Here is a 20376-nt window from a genome sequence, read left to right as displayed (position 1 = left end):
CTGCCGTCCGCCATTGACCACCACGTCCGCCATGCACGTTCACCTTCACGGCCTCAAGCGGGGGAGGAGGAGCCAGGAGCCAGGAGCCGGCAAGCCTCAGGTGAGAACGGAGGCGTGGATCTCCATCTCAGCCAACCGTCAACATACTCTTTCCAAAAAAATTAGTGTTCTAATTTCAAAGCTATTTTTACGGAAACTCCCCAGGGACCGTGAGGCATTTTTTATTATAAAATGTGAACTTGAGCGACCCGAAGGTGTGGGAGAACATTACATAAGCTCCTGTTAGATTACACAAGGTCAGGTTAATTTTTTTGTTTTTAGGTGTGCGGAGATTAAATGATGCCAACTCCGTCCCTGTTTATTCATTATTTTCCCTTTACCTGACAAATGGGAGCATTTTGGTTTTTGTGGCTATGTCCAGTGCCCATATACCCAGGGGGGCTAGGGCAGAGGGCAGGGCCAGGGGCTTGCTGGTAAATGGATGGTGCGGGAGTGTTTTTAATGGAATACTCTGGTAAAGGGGTTCTGGTGAATAGAGGCCTAGGGAAGGAGGGATGTGACATCTCCATCAATGGAAAGTACTGCCAACTCCGAGTCATATCTGAGTGGTCCCTTGGGTCCTCTGACAGGCACTGGCTCCTTATGGACAAGATAGAGGCGGGTAGAACAATCTGGGACCTCTTGTGGCAGTCAATACAGGACAGACCAACAAATGCTTATCTTAGCACACCTACGGATACCATGCCCCATGCATAGGATATGGTCACAAGGACATTACCCTTAACAACATTTCCGTCCCCTTATACGCCCTTCCAGTTTAGCTCGGGCTTTCCCCCTGCCTAATCAGAGGGTCCATTTGATAAATGGAGAGAGAGAGGCTGTTTGATGATGTCAGACGTGTTTGTTCGTGCGACCTATGCTATTTCGAGGGTTGCGTAACAGGGTTTAATCTCCCAGGGACAGAAAATACCATTATCTCAAACTGAAGCACTGGCTACTACAGCCCCAGATGCGACTGGCTGCCACGCGAGAACTATTACCTATAGAGAGCTTTGTAAAATCCGGGAGCAAGTCAAGGAGGTGTATAATGCTTCTCCAAGGCTGCCCCCAAGACACACGGCTTTTTAGGACACTATGCTAGAGACACCACTGCCGGAGAAACAATGGGGTTCGCTCTATAAAAATATTGGGAAATTTAACAAATCCACGTTTCTTTTAGAACCCCATTACAAAGTAATGTAGGATTGGTACTAATATCCACAGAAGCTCCATACCCTCTCCCCGGATAGGTGCAGGAGGGGCTGTGGATTACTGGGGGACTTCCGCCATATATGGTGGGATTGCCCTGCAATTTAACCGTTTTGGAAGGAAATTCTTGCCCAGATCGGTAAAATCCTAGGATACCCAATCTCTGATTCCCTGGAACATGTCTTGTTGGGGGAGCACGATCCCTGTCTGAAGCACCAGAAGAGGGAATGGACCGCTCCATCCTGTGGCTATGCTTAGGGGCGGCCAAAATGGCAGTGAAATTAAATGAAAGTAGCATTTATAAAGCGCATGCTCACCCGTAGGCATCCCAGCGCTATCAGCAGCACTCAACACTTAGGCGGTCATCAAGGGAAAAGATGGGTTTTTACTTTCTTTCGAAAGGTCAGATGATCGGCCTCTAAGTGTATATGAAGAGGCAAAAGATTCCAAAGCTTTGCCACATTATACGAAAAGAGTCGCCCCCCCACTTCGAGCTCTTCTAATTTTCGGGACTGTGACCAATCGCTTGTTTTCAGATCTCAGCACTCTATTTGGGTAGTAGGCTGGATGAGAGAACGCATTAAAGGAGAGCCTTTGCCAGCGAGTGCTTTATGGGCAATGCATAAAGCCTTAAACTGAACTCGTTCGTTGATGGGAAGCCAGTGGAGGGAGGCAACAGCTGGGTTTGCCGACATACGCCTAGGGGTATTCATCAACAGGCGGGCTGCGCAATTCTGCACAGTCTGCAGTCTTCTAGTCGAGGAGAGCGGTGCTCCAATATATAAAGCGTTAGAGTAATCTAACCGCGAGAGAATCAATGCCTGGACCAACAGCCTATTAGTACCAAAAGATAGGAGAGGAAAGATCTTTCTGATCAGCCTCAGCATTCCATAGCAGCTAGCTGCAACCTTTCGAGCTTGTTCTTTAAGGTCTAGATTACGGTCAAGCCACACACCAAAGCTCTTAATGTATTCTTTGGGGATAGGGGCTGGGCCCAGACAGCTGGGACAGAGATGATCTATGTTCAGGGGAGCTGAGTTTCCCAGTAGCATAAGCTCTGTCTTAGCCCCATTAAGCCTTAAGTATGATTCATCCATCCACTTGGAGACGGCTTCAAGACATGAGGTCAGGCCTGACGAGGAGCTATCTAGCTGGTTGATAGAAACCACCAGCTGGGTATCGTCAGCATAGGTAATTATTTGAACCCCAAATGGCAGTACTATTTCAGCCAAAGGGCCCAAATAAATATTGAATAAAGTGGGGCTCAGGGAGGACCCCTGAGGAACCCCACAATTCAATGGCATCAGATTTGACATTATGTCATCTTCCAGGACTGCAAAACATCTATCTTCAAGAAAGGACTGCAGCCATTTTAATACAATTCCTGTCACTCCCACATTTCTAAGTCGTTGGATCAGTAGTTGGTGGTTCACAGTATCGAAGGCTGCGCTGAGATCTAAGAGAATGAGGGCAGCGCAGCCTCCACCTCCATAACACTGATAAGAGCAGTTTCCGTACCCTGCTGCTCTCTAAATCCTGTCTGGGTTGGGTGGAAACAGTTATTGTTTTCCAAAAAGGAAGAGAGGATGGAATCCACATACCTCTTAGCTATTTTACCTACTCCAGGTAACAGGGATATAGGGAGATAGTTTGCCAACTCCTCTGGATCCAGATTGGATTTCTTTAGGAGGGCTTTAACCATTGCTTGCTTCCAGGCAGGGGGGACAATTCCTGATCGCAATGAAGCATTAATTAAGTCCAGTATCACTGGGGATACCAAGATATTAACTTGTTTTAATATGGATGGTGGGACAGGGTCAAGAGGGGAACCGGATTTTAAACGGTCCAGGATCCCCTGAAAGGACATCATATCCAAAGTGGGGAATTCTTCCAATAAACCTAGTTGGATTGAAATAATGGAGTCAGACATAGAATCCATTTGAGAGACTATATTCTGTGGGAAGGACCTATAGATCAATTGTATTTTTTTTTTCTTTTTTAAAGTCTGCCAATCGATTACACCGAAGTTGACAGCGGCATGGAAGGAGGCGGAGACCCCCTCACTTTCACAATGGCATGCTCGGTTGTGGCATGCGTTGGCGCTTGAACATATGGCAGATATAATGGCTGACGCCCATACAGGATTAGACTACATTTGGAGCCTGTTGGTGGCTAACCTGTCAGAGGGTTTGCCGCTTTTTGCCTGTGGTCCCAGACTACGTGCACTGCATCTTTTCCAAACCTAAGTCACCATGCAAATATACTGTTAGCCCTGGGACCTTTGAGATACCCAGGCCCTCTACTCAGGCGTCTTCGCCTTCCTGGGCCGGTGGTGGGTTGGATGTGGCTCCCATTGCCCCCTCTCCTTGCCCGGTCCACCTCTGCATACCCATTGGATCCCTCTGATTTGTAGTCCACATGAGTTACTCCTGACAGGTTTGTTTTGCTTTGTCTGGTTTTAGTTTTTTTTTTTTAAACTGTGAACTCGTAATTGGAGAGCAGATGCATCCAGTATTATGGTGATGGTACATTGAATTAACTGTTTAAGAGGACATTTGTTTTTAGATTGGTTTGGATAAAGCGATTTCGTAGTGACATCGACTGTACATTATGGAAGAGAAAGGCCTCTACAAGGTGTTGCACCCCTACGGGGGGCAAGATTGCTGCGGACTTACTAGGAGGCTTCTGGATGACGCAATGGCCAGACCACTGCTGGGTGCCTTGTGTGGGCTTGGTCCCTTGGTAATTAGTGGATAACTGCCCTACGGCTTCTTGGGTTAGAGCCCATTCGTGGCACTTGTCAATAAGGTTTTGGTATGCAGTGTACTGATGATGATGTATGTCGTGATCTTGAGGAAACCAATAAAGTTTGTTGAAAATCAAAAAAAAATAAAAGGACATTTGTATCTGCGACAGCTTTCATCCTAGCCGAGTACTTGTGAGAAAGCTGTGTCCTAATGATGGAGGGACGGTCGGAAACAGAAGCGAGGAGGCCGTATGGGATCAATACTGTGGTGTTTATTGTTGGTATGAAACACAGATAGGGGATTAAGAACGTAGTCCAAACAGAGTTCGGTAGGGCAACGTCAGGATGGAGGAAAACAAACAAAAAAAACAAAAGAGTCCTGTTGAGTCAGCACAGGCAAAAGGAGCATGTCACACGCTGGACGGGTTCCGCCCTGGATCTGTGGTCCTGGACGTCGAAAGGGCTCCTCGTTGCTCCTGGGAAGTCTGGTCGGTTCCCGAAGTTCCAGCGCGCTCTCCCAAAAGAAAGCAAAAAAGCAGCGGTCAGTACACAGGTCCTACTTGGCTCTTACAACTCCCACCACACCACATATAGGATTGGCTAAAAGGGTGAGGGAAAAATGGGGGAAAAGCATAGGGGAAGATAACCAAAAGGAAGGAGGGTCAGGCGACCAACGGTTCTCAGTGGGGTGACCAGTAACGCCCCGTTCTTCTGCTCACTCTACTCAGGCGGGGATGATCGGGTGTAAGGCATGCAATTTGTGAAGGTAAAGGGATATCAAAACCACCTGTGAGATTGAGCCTCCCTTTATCCTGCTCCCTACTGTTTTCCCTCTGCCAAGGTTCCGTACCACTCTCTGCCAGAACTTTCCTGAGTTGCGGCGGCTCAAGCGCCTCCTCCGGGATCCACCAGTCCTCGGTCCAGGCATCAGGAACCTCCAGGTCTCCGTCGCCGGCGTCTTTGGATCGGGTGTCAGCAACAGAATCCTGGCTTGTCTCTGTGTCTCCAGCATCTGCTCCGTTCTCCTGCTCCGGCCAATTCCCAGCAGCTGACACACCGGACGCACCTTTTCTGCCACGCCTGACCTTCTCCTTGAGTCCCTGATTGGCCGCTTTGTTGATCCGCCCTGCCTCTCCATGGACAGACTGTTTCCGGGTCACTTTCTCCAGGCTGCGGGACGAGGAGAAAGTCCTTCGTTACTAGTTGTGTTATTTCTCGGATTTCAGGGTCGTCGTCGTCCTCGCTAGAACGGTAAGGGACCCACGAGGGTTTTACCGAGGGGGTGTCGGGGGCAGTGGTGGCGCTCCTGGGAGTTTCCTCGCATCCCCCTTTCCTACCTTTCTTGTTTACAAGAAAAGGGCTCCTGGGGAATCTAGATAGGAAATCTGCGTTGGCCTGGTCTTTCCCTTTTCAGTGGTAGACTGTATACCGGAAGGGTTGAAGGGCAAGAAACCACCGTAGGATTCTCTGATTGTGTCCTTTGTTCCGGGATAACCATTCAAGAGGGGTGTGATCGGTGTAGAGGAATAAGTGCCTGCCATCAAGGTAATAACGAAGAGCCTTGACAGCCCATTTGATGGCTAGAGCCTCTTTTCCAATTACCGCGTATCGGGTTTCTCTTGGGAACAATTTGCGGCTAATAAAAAGGATGGGATGTTCTTGTTGGTTGTCATCTTTTTGGGCCAGCACTGCTTCGATACCACTGTTTGAGGCGTCCGTTTGTAGTATGAAGGGTTTCTCATGATCAGGATTTAAGAGAAGGGGTTTGGAGTTGATGAGTTGTTTCAGTTGTTGGAAGGAATGAAACGCAGAGGGAGAGGGGTTTCTCAGACACTTTTCTGTTTGTATGGGCTTTTTTAACGGATCAGTCAAGGGGGTGGCGATCGGGGAAAAACAGAAGATGAACTGCCTATAATAACCAAGTAGGCCTAAAAAGGCCCCGAGGTCTTTCCGGGTTTTGGGAAAGGGGACCTGGGCGATTGCTGCCACTTTCTCTTCTTGGGGTCTGATGCAGCCGTCTCCCAATAGGTATCCTAAATATTTCACGGATTTGGCTGCCAAGTGTCTCTTGGCTGGGTTGATGGTTAACCCGCCCTCTCTTAGGGTTTGAATAACCTGGGTCAGGTGATGGAGGTGATCTCTCCAAGTGTCACTGTAGATGATTATGTCATCTAGGTAGGCTGCAGCGATGGGGTTGTAGCATTTTGTTCATGAGCCTTTGAAAGGTTGCAGGTGCCCCATGCAACCCAAAGGGCAATACCCTGAAAAGGAACATTCCCTTAGGTGTACAAAAGGCAGTCTTCTCTCTGTCCTGGGCTCTCAGGGGAACCTGCCAGTAGCTCTTGCAAAGATCCAGAGTACTAATGTACTGGGCCTTGCCAATTCTTTCTATCATTTCATCGACTCTGGGGAGGGGATAAGCGTCAAATTGAGATATCTTGTTCACCTCCCTAAAGTCGATACAGAAGCATATTGACCCATTGGGTTTGGGCACCAACACTATGGGTGAACACCACTCACTCCTGGAGGGCTCAATAATTCCTAGTTTCAACATCTGAAGGACCTCTTGGTCAACAGCTTCTCTCCTCGCTTCGGAGATCCGGTAGGGCCGCAAGCGAACAGTTTTCCCGGGTTTGGTGTGTATCTCATGCTCCACAAGGGTGGTTTTGCCCGGCACCAGGGAGAACACATCTCGTACCGGAAGTAACACCTCTTTCAGCTCTTGTTTGAGGGATTCAGGCAATTCAGTGTCTATGCTTTGTTCGGCCAGGGATTCTAGCTTCTCTGTCAGCAGAACAGGCGCAGGACCTTCCCACTTTTTAAAAAGGTTAATATGATAGATCTGGGTGGGTTTACCAGAGGGATCAATTTCTATCTTGTAAGTGACCGGGGTTACTTTGTCTACCACTTTAAAGGGACCTTGCCATTGGCTCAGTAATTTGTGTTCAGAGGTTGGGCGTAATAATAGGACCTGGTCGCCTACTTGTAAGGACCGTTCTTTGGTGGTTTTATCATATTGCTTCATTTGAGCGGTCTGAGAATGCCCCAGGTTGGCCCGTATGATGTCTCGTACCTGGTTCAGCTGTTTCTTAAGGGCTGCCACATATTCCAACAGAGGTTTTGTGGTGTCTGTTTCCTCTTCCCTCTCCTCTCTTGCCATATCCATAAGGGTATGCGGCGGCCTCCCATACAACCGTTCGAACGGGGAATAGCCTTGACTTTTTTGTTGCCCACACCTTAGAGCGAACAAAGCTAAGGGGAGCATCTCTTCCCACTTACGGGCCTCTAGGTTGAGCAGTTTTCTCAAGGTGGTTTTTAAGGTGGCGTTATACCGCTCTACCAAACCGTCCGTCTGGGGGTGGTAGGCGGCAGTGCAGATCTGCTTGATATTTAATTGCTGACACACTTGTTTGATGAGTTTGGAGGTGAAGGGTGTACCCTGATCGGTAAGTATTTCCTTTGGAATTCCTACACATGCAAAGATATTGATCATGGCTTTGGCCACTTGGGTAGTGTTGAGTTGTCTAAGGGCAACAGCTTCCGGAAACTGTGTAGCATAGTCAACTAAGACAAAGATGTAGCAACAACCGCTACGGGAGGGCAAGAGGGGGCCGATGACATCCATTCATACCCTAGAGAAGTGGACATCAATCACTGGTAGGGGTCTCAGGGGCACTCGGGTGGGAGTGACTAGTTTTCTGACAGAACTTCCTGACTTGCTGATAAATGCCTGGCCAGTAAAACCGTTCTAGTAGGGCTTTCTCGGTCTTTTCTCTCCAAAATGTCCTCCCAACAAGTGGCAATGGGCCAGGTATAGGACTTTTTCCCGGAAGGGAAGAGGCACCAGTAGCTGAATAGTTAGGGTTTTCCCCCCTTTTCTGTACAACAGCCCCTTTCAAGTAAAGAATTGTGGACCTACTTGGAGAGGGTCTTCTTGCTCAGTTGCTTGCTTCCAGGCTTCTTGTAAGGTGTTATCCTCTCGCTGTGCTGAGCGGAAATTCCTGTCATGTTCCCAAAGAGAGGGAGTGGTCTGGGTCAGAAGGACTTTTTCTTCTCCCTTCTCCTTTGTTGTTTTCGCTTCCTGTCCTTTCCTTGATTCCAACCGGGATCTGGGTCTTGGGAAAACAGAGCCTTTTCTCTCCACTCGGCCCCTTCCTTCCAGGGGTCATAAAGCAGGGTATGTATGTGGGGATAGTCGGTTCCTAAGACCACGGGCTCAGGTAGGTGAGGGAGGAGACCCACTTTCATGTTCACCGGGGTTTGGGTCGGTTGGTGTTGTATCGCCACATTAGTCATGGGCTAGGCCTTACTATCCCCGTGAATGCACTGAATATTAACAATCCCTGTGGTGGCTAGTGGTCCTCCGGGAACAACTTGAGGTGTTATAAGGGTCTAGCGGCATCCTGTGTCTACCAGGGCATTTCTGGGTTCCCCGTTGATAGCCACCTGTCGGTGAAATGGGTGAGGGTCTCCCTCTAGGGAACAATATAGGGCTCAAGTGTATCCAACCTCCATAGGTTCGTTCTTTTGTGGACAGACGTGTGCAATATGTCCAAATGTACCACAATGGAAGCATTGGGGCCCCAAGGGAACAGTTGGCCTAGGGATCGGTGGCATAAGGTTAGGCACCACAGTCACTGTTTCCGGTTTTCGGGGGTAGTGGGTTGGTCTGGGGACTCTCAAAGGGTGATTACCGGGCTGTTTCCAGGTCCGCTCTTCTTTGCCTTTCTGTAACTCTTGGGCCCTGAAATATGCTGCCGCAACCTCTATGGCTTTGTCCAGGGATAGATCTGCATGCTGGCGAACCCATCTCTGAATGGGAGGGTGCAACGAGGTGAGGAACTGTTCAAGTTATATTTTCTCCAATATAACCTCCTTGAAGGACGTTAGGGGTTTAAGCCATCGATCGGCTGTGTCTTTTATACAATAGCATAGGGCTCTGGGGTTTTCTTGTGGTCCTTCTCGGATAGGACGGAGCCTAATCCGAAAGGTCTCTTCGTCGATGCCCATATGTTCCAGTATACATCGTTTGATGTCCGGATAGGGGGTGGTTCCCAGGAGGTTGGCGGTCTGGTAGGCTTCTTGGAGGTCCCCAGTGAGAAGGGGTCTTAATTACTGTCCCAACCTGTCCTCTGGCACCAGGGTGGCTCGTGCCATTCTCTCGAAATTGGAGAGAAAGAAATTCGGATCCTGACCCTGTACATACTTCTGGACTACCACCAAAGGAGGGGCGGCGTAACCCCGGGGTTGTCCGAGCAACTCAGCGAGCTTCCCCATGGCGGTGTCTTGGGATTGGCCCTGTCCGGTAAGGGTCTTGTGTAGGGCTTCACTCTTGGTTTCTGCTGTCTCCAGAAACAAGCCATAATCTTCTCAAGTCGCTCCTGTACTTCTGCCATCTTTTTCTCTACGGCCTCCATTTCCTCCGATCCCACTTCTGACCCCAACTGTCGGAGGGACGGTCGGAAACAGAAGCGAGGAGGCCGTATGGGATCAATACTGTGGTGTTTATTGTTGGTATGAAACACAGATAGGGGATTAAGAACGTAGTCCAAACAGAGTTCGGAAGGACAACGTCAGGATGGAGGGAAACAAACAAAAAAAAAGAGTCCTGTTGAGTCAGCACAGTCAAAAGGAGTATGTTACACGCTGGACAGGTTCCGCCCTGAATCTGTGGTCCTGAACGTCGAAAGGGCTCCTCATTGCTTCTGGGGCAGTCTGGTCGGTTCCCGAAGTTCCAGCGCGCTCTCCCAAAAGAAAGCAAAAAAAGCAGCGGTCAGTACACAGGTCCTACTTGGCTCTTACAACTTCCACCACACCACGTGAAGGATTGGCCAAAAGGGTGAGGGAAAAATGGGGGAAGCATAGGGGAAGATAACTAAACAGAAGGAAGGTCCGTTGACCAACGGTTCTCAGTGGGGTGACCAGTAACACCCCGTTCGTCTGCTCACTCTACTCGGGCGGGATGATCGGGTGTAAGGCATGCAATTTGTGAAGGTAAAGGGATATCGAAACCACCTGCGAGAATGAGCCTCCCTTTATCCCACTCCCTACTGTTTTCCCTCTTCCCAGGTTACGTACCGCTCTCTGCCGCAACTCTTTTGAGTTGCGGCGGTCAAGCGCTCCTCCGGGATCCACCAGTCCTTGGTCCAGTCGTCAGGAACCTCTGGCTCTCCGTCTCCGGCGTCTTCGGATCGGGTGTCAGTAACAGCCTCCAGCGTCTGCTCCGTTCTCCTGCTCCGGCGGATTCCCAGCAGCTGACACACCGGACGTGCCTTCCTCTGGCCTTTTCTGCCACGCCTGACCTCCTCCTTGCGTCCCTGATTGGCCGCTTTGTTGATCCGCCCCGCCTCTCCAGGGACAGACTGTTTCCGGGTCGTCTTCTCCAGGCTGCGGGACGTGGAGAAAGTCCTTCATTACGGGTGGTTTTATTTCGAGGATTTCAGGGTCGTTGTCCTTGCTAGAACGGTAAGGGACCCACAAGGGATTTACCGAGGGGTGTCGGGGTTAGTGGTGGCGCTCCCAGGGATTTCCTCACACCTAGCTTTAGATACTTACCGCTCTTGCCTTATTGTACTACTGAATTTGAGTCTCACAAGTTGTTAATTCTTTGAAATTGCAATGAAAGTTTTTGACAAAAAAAAAAACCCCAAAAACTACTCCACTGTAATCAGGTGTCGAAGCACACCTTGGAGGCATTCAGCTTCCAGGGTGGGAACCCAGTGTTGAAGCATGTCATCAACTAGGTTGGTGAGTGAGGGTTAAAAACCCTGAAGGTTCCCCCCTGCATTTCTGTAAGTGAGAGATTCCAAAGGGTGATATGTTGAGTAAATAAAATACTTGCTATTGTTGTTTGATAGATAAAGTCAAGGGAAGATGAGCAAGTATTCTTTCTCTCTCTTTTTCCTGTTTATTATCTTACACGATATTAATCATGAAAATATGCAATGATAAAAACAATTGAGAAGTGATGGAAACCTTCAGTTCAAACCAGATAATTAATACAAAATAAATGACAATCGGTCTCATTAAATTAAACAAATTATTTAAATCTACAGATTAAATGCCCAATTTGCAGACTTACACGGAATATGCTGGAGCGACCCAGTATGGATTTTCTTCAGCATCTTTTGCATGACGTAAAATGGCCTCACGAGGATTGCTATCATCAGTCTTATCTAGGGCGATGTTCTTGACAATGAAAGAGGATAAGGTACCCCCATGTGTTCCAACTCGGCCCCCGCGACCTATAAAATAAAATGATTAAACAGAGGTCTCATACAGCAGTTATAAATTGAAGGCTAGGTAAAGGAAATGAAGTAAATGATCACATGAGGCTGTTTTTCGATAGATAGCTTAAGAAAACAAATTACAAAATACATCATGCGCAACTGCAAATGTCTCACATTTGTGTAAAATACATACCCATTACTTCTTGGGTGGTTACCATTAAGTCTTGCAAACTGAGCACCAAATGCTTGTGAACTTTGTGCTGGTAAAAGACGGCTGGCTAACAGAATAAGAAGATAGGCAGAAACAAGTTACATTGGATATATGGTGGCTATTGATAACTGCACCAGGTCTCTGCCACAACCCTGCCTCAAAGCATGCTAAGTACTATAGTAGCATGTGAAGAGAGCGTCAACAATGTGGAAATCCGTAGCCCTAAGCCTCCTTAATAGAGCCAAAGTCCCTTTCCATGTAGAGTTGAGCCCATGCTGTTAAATATGTTAATATGCCAGTGGTGCCTTCCTGGAAGATGAGTCAAATAGGATGAACATATCCAACAACCGTACCATTGAACTAGAGTGATCACGGAAGGGAATGTTTATTCCATTATGTAAGCAGGCTGGCCTGGATAAATGTATAGACTTGTGTATTTCAGAAGAAAAGCTATGCTCCGTAATGAATTTTTAAGACAGAAAACATTTTCCACAGGATTCATGAATAGAGGACCAGTGTGTGCCAATTTTGAAGAAGATGAAATGGAGGGCGGGTGTATTGAGTAAATGTGTAAGCATATCCCATTTCTACAAGTATCCACTTATGTTTTATTTATTTTGTGCCATCTAAATGTCATTACAAAGTATGTATGGGGAAATGATGGATGAGAACAAATATTAGCTAAGCAGAAAAAAAGATGAAAAAAACAATAGTTATATAACGAAAAACAGCTAAAAGGGAAAAACAGGAAAAGATCAATTGCTGTTAAATTTCCAAAGGTGAAAAGACAAGTCAGTTCTGCAGGCCTGTGATACTCAAGCCATTTGGGCAATCATTATTTACTGAGGGAAAAACTACTCTCTCGACAGTAGGAACATCCTACAAAAGAAGATAGGGGTGGGCCCAAAACAGAACCAGTGGATTAGCAGAACAGACCGTTCTCAGAGGTGCAACTGCTGGAAGCAGAAAGGCCACACCTTTATGGGACTGGCAATCAAAAGCCAATTCTTAGGTTTTTGGCTTTGTGGTTAAAATAGGAAGCTTGTCCATAATACTTAGTTAAAGGCTGTCTGACCAGGCCGAGAGATCACTCCCATGAATCAGGAGACTTGGGCATAATACTTGATCCAAACAGTCCCAAGCCTGTTTTGATAGTGAGAAGTCATAGTATGGACAATATGGATGCTGTAAGAAGATTCCCACAGGTTTTCATGGGCAAAGTGGGCGAGTTTGACGGATGTGTACACAGAATTATTCTTCAAGAAAATGCTAAACCTTGCATTCACAAGTTAAGGAACATTCCTGCGAACATTAAGGAAGAGGTAATCAAGGAGCTCAACAAACTGGTAGAGAGTGGTGTGATAGAGCAAGTGGAATCCTCCAGATTGGATGGCTCCTTTGGTCATAGCACGCAAGGCCAATGGCCACATTGCGTTGACTTAAGAGAACTGAACAAGAATATTTTTGTAGATATGTGTCCCTTACCCAGGATAGAGGAATTGTTGGTGGCAACTAAAGGAAGTGGTTTTCCACTAGAGATCTCACTTCCGCATATCACCAGGTGCTTCTACACCACAGTAAGAAACATCTTACAGCTTTCATAACTACCAGTTGTTGTTTTCAATTCAGGAGAGTCCCATTTGGATTCGCTTCAGCAGCAGCCATGTTTCAGCGCTTGATGTACAAACTGTTGAAGGGCAAAAACAAAGTAATTTTTTTTCAAGATGACATCCTCATCATGGGAAGGGATAGGAAGGAGCACGATACAGAATTGCATGAGGTACTTAGTACTCTATAGAATTTTGGGTTGACGGCAGAAGAATCCAAATGTAGTTTTGCTGAAAATACCGTTAACCTACCTTGGGCATGAGATCAGATCATTTCGAAAGACATTAGTCCCAAGGCAGCACTGGTTGATGCTAGAAGGAAGGCAGCTGTTCTCCAGAACAAGGATGAAGTATGTCCTTTTTTAGAGTTAGCAGAGTTTTACTCCAAGTTTGTACAGAATCTTTCAGAAAAGATGTCCGACATAAGGAAATTGTTAAAAAAAAAAAAAAAAGGTAATATTTCCTGTTGGTCAGATGAGTGCCAGACTAGTTTTGAAAGCATCAAAGAAGATATTTGTACAGCTTCAGTACTCCAATGTTTTGATCCTCTGTGTAAAAGGTTTGTCACCACAGATTCCAGTGGAAAAGGGTCACAGCTGCAGGATAATGGATGTGAATGGATAGTGGCATTCGCATCTCGAGCCCTCACTCCTGTGGAGGAGAAGTACTCTGTTATCGAACGGGAAACCCTGGAGTGTGTTTGGGGGCTTAAAGACTTCAGACAGTTTATTTGGGGCACTAAGGTGGTGGTGAAAAGTGACCACAAGCCACTTACTAAGGTGCTCACGTCACAGGGTTTAAGTAATGTCTCCCCAAAGATCAGTAGGTTATCCATGTAACTTTTAGACTTTTTGTCTGAGGTAGAGTATGTTCCTGGCACACGCAACAGGATTGCTGATTTTTTAAGTCGCTTACCCTTACCCAACAAAGATGTGCATATGAATGAGTGGGATGAATATTGAATGGTTCTGGTAGCCAAAGAGGATTTACAGAGGATAGGTCATGAAGAATGGATTACCTCACTCCTACAGGATAAATGTTTAGGGGTTGTCAAAGAATATGCTATAAAAGGATGGCCAGAGAAACAGTCTTAACAAAAGGATTTTGTTCCTTTTTGGGAAGTGAGAGTTAAATTATCTGTGGAGCAAGATTTTTTGCTAAGAGGGGTCAAACTTGCTCGTCCCATGTCATTAAGAGAAAAAGTGATGAAATTGTGTCATGAAGGGCATCTCGGCATTGTAAAAATGAAAAGTAGGGTCAAGCAATCGTACTGGTGGCCTGGAGTGTATACAGAGATTGAAAAGGAGGTAAGGGAGTGTGTGAGTTATACAAATTCGGATAAGTCCATGTTTACATTTAAACCATCTTTATACCCCACAATAGTGCCTGGCATGCCATGGGAAAGAGTAAGAATTTATTTTTTGGTCCCGTGCAGAATAGTGATGGTACTTCTAAGTTGATACTAGTAACAGTAGACCATTTTTCTAAGTAGCCAGAATTCAAAGTGGTGTCCAGGGCAAATTCTGAAACGGTGATGGATTTTTTGAAGGAGGTGTTTTGTCGAGAAGGATTACCTAAGATCATAGTTTCTGACAATGGGGTCATTTTGTGTTAGATGTATTCAAAGGATTTGTAAAACAAACAGGGGTAGTACATAAGACTACCTCTTTGTATCAGCCTGAGCGAAATGGCAATGTGGAGCGTTTAAACAGGGTCATCAAGGGTGCCATTGAGCTAACAGCAAAGGCATTGTTTGGAAGGAGGAAGTGAGAAAGACCATGGGAGCATATAAGATAGGCTTGGACAGCAATGGGCACAGACGCCTGACTCCGTAGCTCCGTCTTCCCAGGGAGCGAGCATTACAAAAGAACTTAAGTGCGCTGAGAGAAAAAGATAAACGAGAACACCAGAAGACATCGGAACTAGCAGAGAGTCGGCAGCGCCGCTTAGCTCAACCGAACAGGCAAAGAAAGAGGAAAACCCCAGAAAGAAAATACCCTGGTCGGAGAAGAGAAAAAGATCAAAGATGGTGGTCGCAAGCTGAACTACCCCCGAGGAGAAAGACCCACACTCAGCCACGCACATGATGAACACAGCAGCATACCCTTTCAAGTAAGATCAGAGTGGAAGAAACTTCATGTGATATCGCAGAAGTTATACCACTGATATAGAGACAACGAAGTTTCCGTTAATATATCTGTCGAGAAACCGAAACTAACTTGACTGCTGGGGGCCGCCATTTAGGAGAGAACAAAAACAAGTATGATGCGATAAGTTCGGTAAACAACGAAAAGCTTTGTTTTCAGACGGCGGTTGTGGGAAGAGGACGCCTCAAGTATAAGGGGGCCTGATACCGCAAATCAAAACAATTAAGCCTCACATAGACCAGTGGAATTAAATGCGCTGTGAGAGACAGAAAAAACGGAGGCACCAGAAAACGCCGGAGCTAGCAGAGAGGCGGCAGCATCGCTTGGCCCAGCCGAACAAGCAAGGAGAGAGGAGAAAATCCCAGAAAGAAAAGACACTGGTCGGAGAAGAGAAAAGGATCAAAGATGCTGATCGCAAGCTGATCTACCCCCGAAGAAAAAGACCCACACTCAGCCACGCACACGGTGAGCCCTGCAGCATACCCATTCAAGTAAGGCCAGCGTGGAGGAAAACTTCATGTGATATCGCAGAAGCTACAGCACTGATATAGAGACAACGAAGTCTCCGTTAAAATATCGGGCGAGCAACCGAAACTAGCTTAACTGCTGGGGGCCGCCATTTTGGGGAGAGCAATAACAACCACGATGCGATAGGTTTGGAAAACAACGATCCTTGTCTAGACGACGGGTGTGGGAAGATGACGCCTCACGTATAGAGGGGCCGGGTACTGTAAACCAAAACAAGGAAGCCCCACATAGTCCAGTGGGCTTAACTGTGCTGTGAGAGAAAGATAAACGGGGGCACCATAAGACCACGGAACTAGCAGAGTGACGGCAGCGCCGATGGACTCAAGCGAGCAAACAACGAAGGGGGAGAAAATCCCAGGGAGAGACCCTGGTCAGAGAGGATAAAAGGACCAAAGACGGTGATCGCAAGCTGATCCAACCCCGATGAGGAAGACCAACACTCAACCGTGCATATGGTGAGCTCCGAAACATATCCGTTCAAGTAAGGTCAGTGCGGAGGAAAACTTCATGTGATACCGCAGTAGTGTCAGCACTGATATAGAAACAAACGAAGTCTCCGTTTAAATATCTGGCGAGAAACCGAAACTGACTTGGCTGCTGGGGTCCGTCATTTTGGGGAGAACAAAAACAACTAAGATGCGATAGGTTCGGAAAACAGCGAAAATCTTGCTCAAACGGCGGGCATGAGAAGAGGATGGGGGTCGGATACTGCAAACCGTACCAATATTGCTTTCCATAGTCCAGTGGAAGAGCAGGGGGCACGCCTAATACTCCAGCGCTCCCAGAGGGAAACCAAAACTATCGGCAGGGCGCCGCCATCTTAGGGCCGCACTGTAAACGGCAACAAAGCCAAACTGGGGACAACGCGCTCAACCAGCACAATGCACGGGGAACGGCGAAATCCTAACTCGGAAAGCTCAAACTAACGCTCCCAAGCCTGGCGCAGCTTCGTCTCTCTGGGGAACATAGCCACATAGCCGAATAACCCGATCCGCTCCGCACACTGCCACTTGCACCAGTCAGATAATAGAATGCCAATTAAAGAGGAACGTACACAAAAGAAAGAAAGAAGACAAAACTCAGTGGGGTGCACAACGAGGAATAACTAGCTCAATAGTAAAACCAAAATACGCTATTAAATCCAGACCAGCGAAGTAAGGTCCATACTTGACATTCTGTCTACATACATAGTCCAACTGGCCATATTCGCCACTCATAGAACAACAACAACTTACGACCCTAAGACAGAGAGCCGATGAATCTGAAGTCAATTATCAACAAAGAAGACACTTAAGAAACTCAATCATTGAGCGGAAAGCTAGAAGCAGGCTCACCCTACACCAGGAGAAGAGGGGAAGAGCTGCAATGGCCGGTAATGAGGGGAAGCTCACACAACAAGCAAAAAAAATAAGAGTGAGAATCTGGAATCCCCTATCAAATAAAGACCAGACATTAACAGCACGCTGGACATGATCCTAAAAAAACTGGCAGATGTACACGATCTAGCGAAATCGACCAAGCAAACCACAGATGCCTACAGCTAGAATTGGCAGCAGTTAGAGAAGGCATACATGCAGCAAATAACAGACTAGCGGAGGTAGAACAGAGGGTAAGTGATGTGGAAGACAAAGAACAAAAATCGAACAAGGCTCTGCAGGAACTCTCAAAAACTACAGCAATACTTCTAAAACAAACAGCTGAGATGGACGATCGAAATAGAAGTGGCAACATCAGGATTCTAGGAATCGCCGAAGGAGAAGAGGAGAAAAACGGATCATGCATGGCCTTCCTGCAAGATTTGATCCCTAAACTCACCAACCTGAAGTTCGATATGCCTCTTGAACTAGACAAAGCCTACAGAGTTCCGGCATATAGACCGACAAATATGGCTGGACCGCGCCCCATAATATGCAAACCACAGAGACTCCAACACACGGAAGCCATTTTTGCATTGGCCAGGAAAAAACAGAATTTGATGTGGAACGGTCATAAAATAATACTAACCCAGGACTATTCGAAACACACAGTAGACATAAGAAAACGATTTCTTGTACAAAGGGAAAAACTGAGGAAGGAAAAAATCCTCTTCTCTTTCATAGGCCCTACGAAATTCAAAATCACAGACAGGGGCAGAGTGCACATCTTCGAAGATCCTAACGATCTACCCAACTATCTACGAGGACCATCAACACAAGATATGGAGCTATCGCAAGCTAACACGAACAAGAGAAGAGCCTCACCAGAACTAGGGGACAGCGTGTGAACACCTCACGACCCTGGACACTATCACACGTACAACCATCTACCTCACCCTCAAAACCTACCTCACTTAAACCATTAATTCTAGCCACTCGACTACCTCAAGAACCAATGCCTGGGACCGACCTTCAGAAAAGACTGCGTACTGAGTCCGAAAACTACAACCACAGCTAACCTCACATAATGACCCCTACACAAAATAAGACACCATCTCTCTCATCCAATCTGAAGATTGTGTCCCTGAATGTCAAAGGCCTTAACCACCCAGTCAAAAGGAAGAAAGTTCTTGACTATTTAGCTAAAACAAAAGCGGATGTATTTCTCCTCCAAGAAACCAGGGGATCACAAGATGATGCAGAACGCTTTAGGGCAGGATGGACAGGGCAAATGGCATGCTCCCAGGCAGTAGGGAAAAAACGTGGAGTGATCACATTAATGGCTAGAAACTCCAAAATAAGCATAGAAGACCATAAATCTGATCTAGAGGGAAGAATCCTATTGACACACCTCAAAAGGGGAGACGAAAAATGTCATGTACTTAATTTATATGGCCCAAATGCGGACGAGGCCATCTTCTGGGATAACGTGTCAGAGAGGATGGAAGCAATCCCACAAAATTAGCTAACAGTGGTAGCAGGCGATTTTAATATGGCATTGGACTACACCTTAGACAGACAATCGCATTGCCACACACTACCTCCGGGGGGGCATAAAGTACTTAGAAATGTATGTACCAAGTACAACCTGATAGACACCTGGAGACTTCAACATCCCGACACGAGAGATTACACCTTCTATTCAAACCCACACAACTCATATAGAAGAATTGACTACATACTGATATCTGGCTCACACATACACCTAATAGAGCATATGGACATAGCCACAAGAACAATTTCATACCATTCCTGTATCAGCCTACGTCTAAACGGCCGCCACAATGAGGACCACCCCCGCAGATGGAGATTTAACTGCGATGTCTTAAAAGAACAAAGTAATAGAACCAGAATAGAACAAGCCATAAAGGAATACATTAATTTTAACAACACAGCCGAGGCGGACCCCCAAATCATTTGGGACGCACTAAAAACCACAATTAGAGGTACGATCATGGACATCAAAGGCAGGATGAACAAAAGCACCAAGGCCCAGTTAAACCAACTAGAACTCGACATTCAACAACTAGAATCTTCACCCATTTCAGACACAAAGAACGTGGGGGTCCTTACAGATCTTGCAAGAAAGAAATAAGAATACAATAGAATTCTAAGCGAGAGAGCAGGCCTGTGGGTAAACAAATACAAGGCGATTAACCTGTGCGAAGCCAACAAAGCGGGGAAAATTCTAGCATCCTACTTAAAACACAAACAGAGGCAACACACCATCTCCGCGATCACAGACCCCCATAACGTCACACACACACAACATAAAGAAATTATTTGCACATTTAGTGACTTTTACCAGGAGCTCTATAATAAGGACCAAACATTAGACGAAAGGGGCAGTTTAGAATACCTTAACAGCTTAAATCTTCTAAAAATAACACGGGAGGATGCACTCAGTTTGGAGAAAGAGATCAGCATAACCGAAATAGAAATGGCAGTTAAGTCTCTTAAAACTAATAAGGCTTCCCTTCCGGACCTGATGGCTATACAGCCATCTTCTATAAAACATTTATCACATCACTACAGCCAATATTAAAAAAAGTTTTCAACCACTGCGAAGGGACGTGGTCGATCTCTCAAACAATGGCTGAGGCAAACTTCATAGTCATACCCAAAGAGGGCAAAAACACAAATTTCCCACAAAATTACAGGCCGATATCCCTGATTAATGTGGATTGCAAGATATACGCAAAAATCCTAGCAGTGAGACTTAACGGGTTACTCCCAAAACTTATAAGAAACACACAAGTGGGCTTCCTCAAATCACGCATGTCACATGACAATACCAGACTCCTTTGTCACATTATCGACAGAGCAGCCAAGCAAGTCAATCCAGCAGTGGCTATAACACTCGACGCAGAGAAGGCTTTCGACAGGGTATCATGGCATTTTCTAGAACGCTGCATGCAGAGTTTCAATCTAGGAAGTGCGTTCATAAAGAAAGTTATGGCACTATATGACAAACCATCTGCCCGCATAGTGGTAAATGGGGCCCTCTCCCAACCTTTTAGTCTCCACAGAGGCACAAGACAAGGATGCCCACTATCCCCCTCACTATTCCTACTTGCACTTGAACCACTGATCAGGGACATTGAGTCCAACAAGAGGGTGAAGGGTTTTGCCATCAAGGACACTACAACGAAACTAGCGGCATATGCGGATGATATTCTTGTTGTTACTGAAAGCCCTGAAACCTCCATCATGGCCCTTATGGATTCCATAAACAGATATTCGGC

The 20376-nt window shown here is 46.5% G+C and overlaps 1 protein-coding gene across 1 annotated transcript in view; it reads right to left on the bottom strand.

Annotated features, from left to right (window-relative positions):
- The window catches only part of WDR70 (WD repeat domain 70), a 1822964-nt gene that overhangs the window by 103044 nt on the left and 1699544 nt on the right, over window positions 1-20376 (bottom strand). The window contains exon 16 of the mRNA XM_085631103.1: window positions 11076-11238. Coding sequence (XP_085487229.1) covers window positions 11076-11238 — 163 coding nt within the window. The remainder of the gene's footprint in view (window positions 1-11075; window positions 11239-20376) is intronic.

This window comes from Triturus cristatus, chromosome 2_1, assembly GCF_964204655.1.
Source record: "Triturus cristatus chromosome 2_1, aTriCri1.1, whole genome shotgun sequence".
Lineage (NCBI taxonomy): Eukaryota > Metazoa > Chordata > Amphibia > Caudata > Salamandridae > Triturus > Triturus cristatus.
This window is presented reverse-complemented; position numbering and strand designations above follow the sequence as displayed.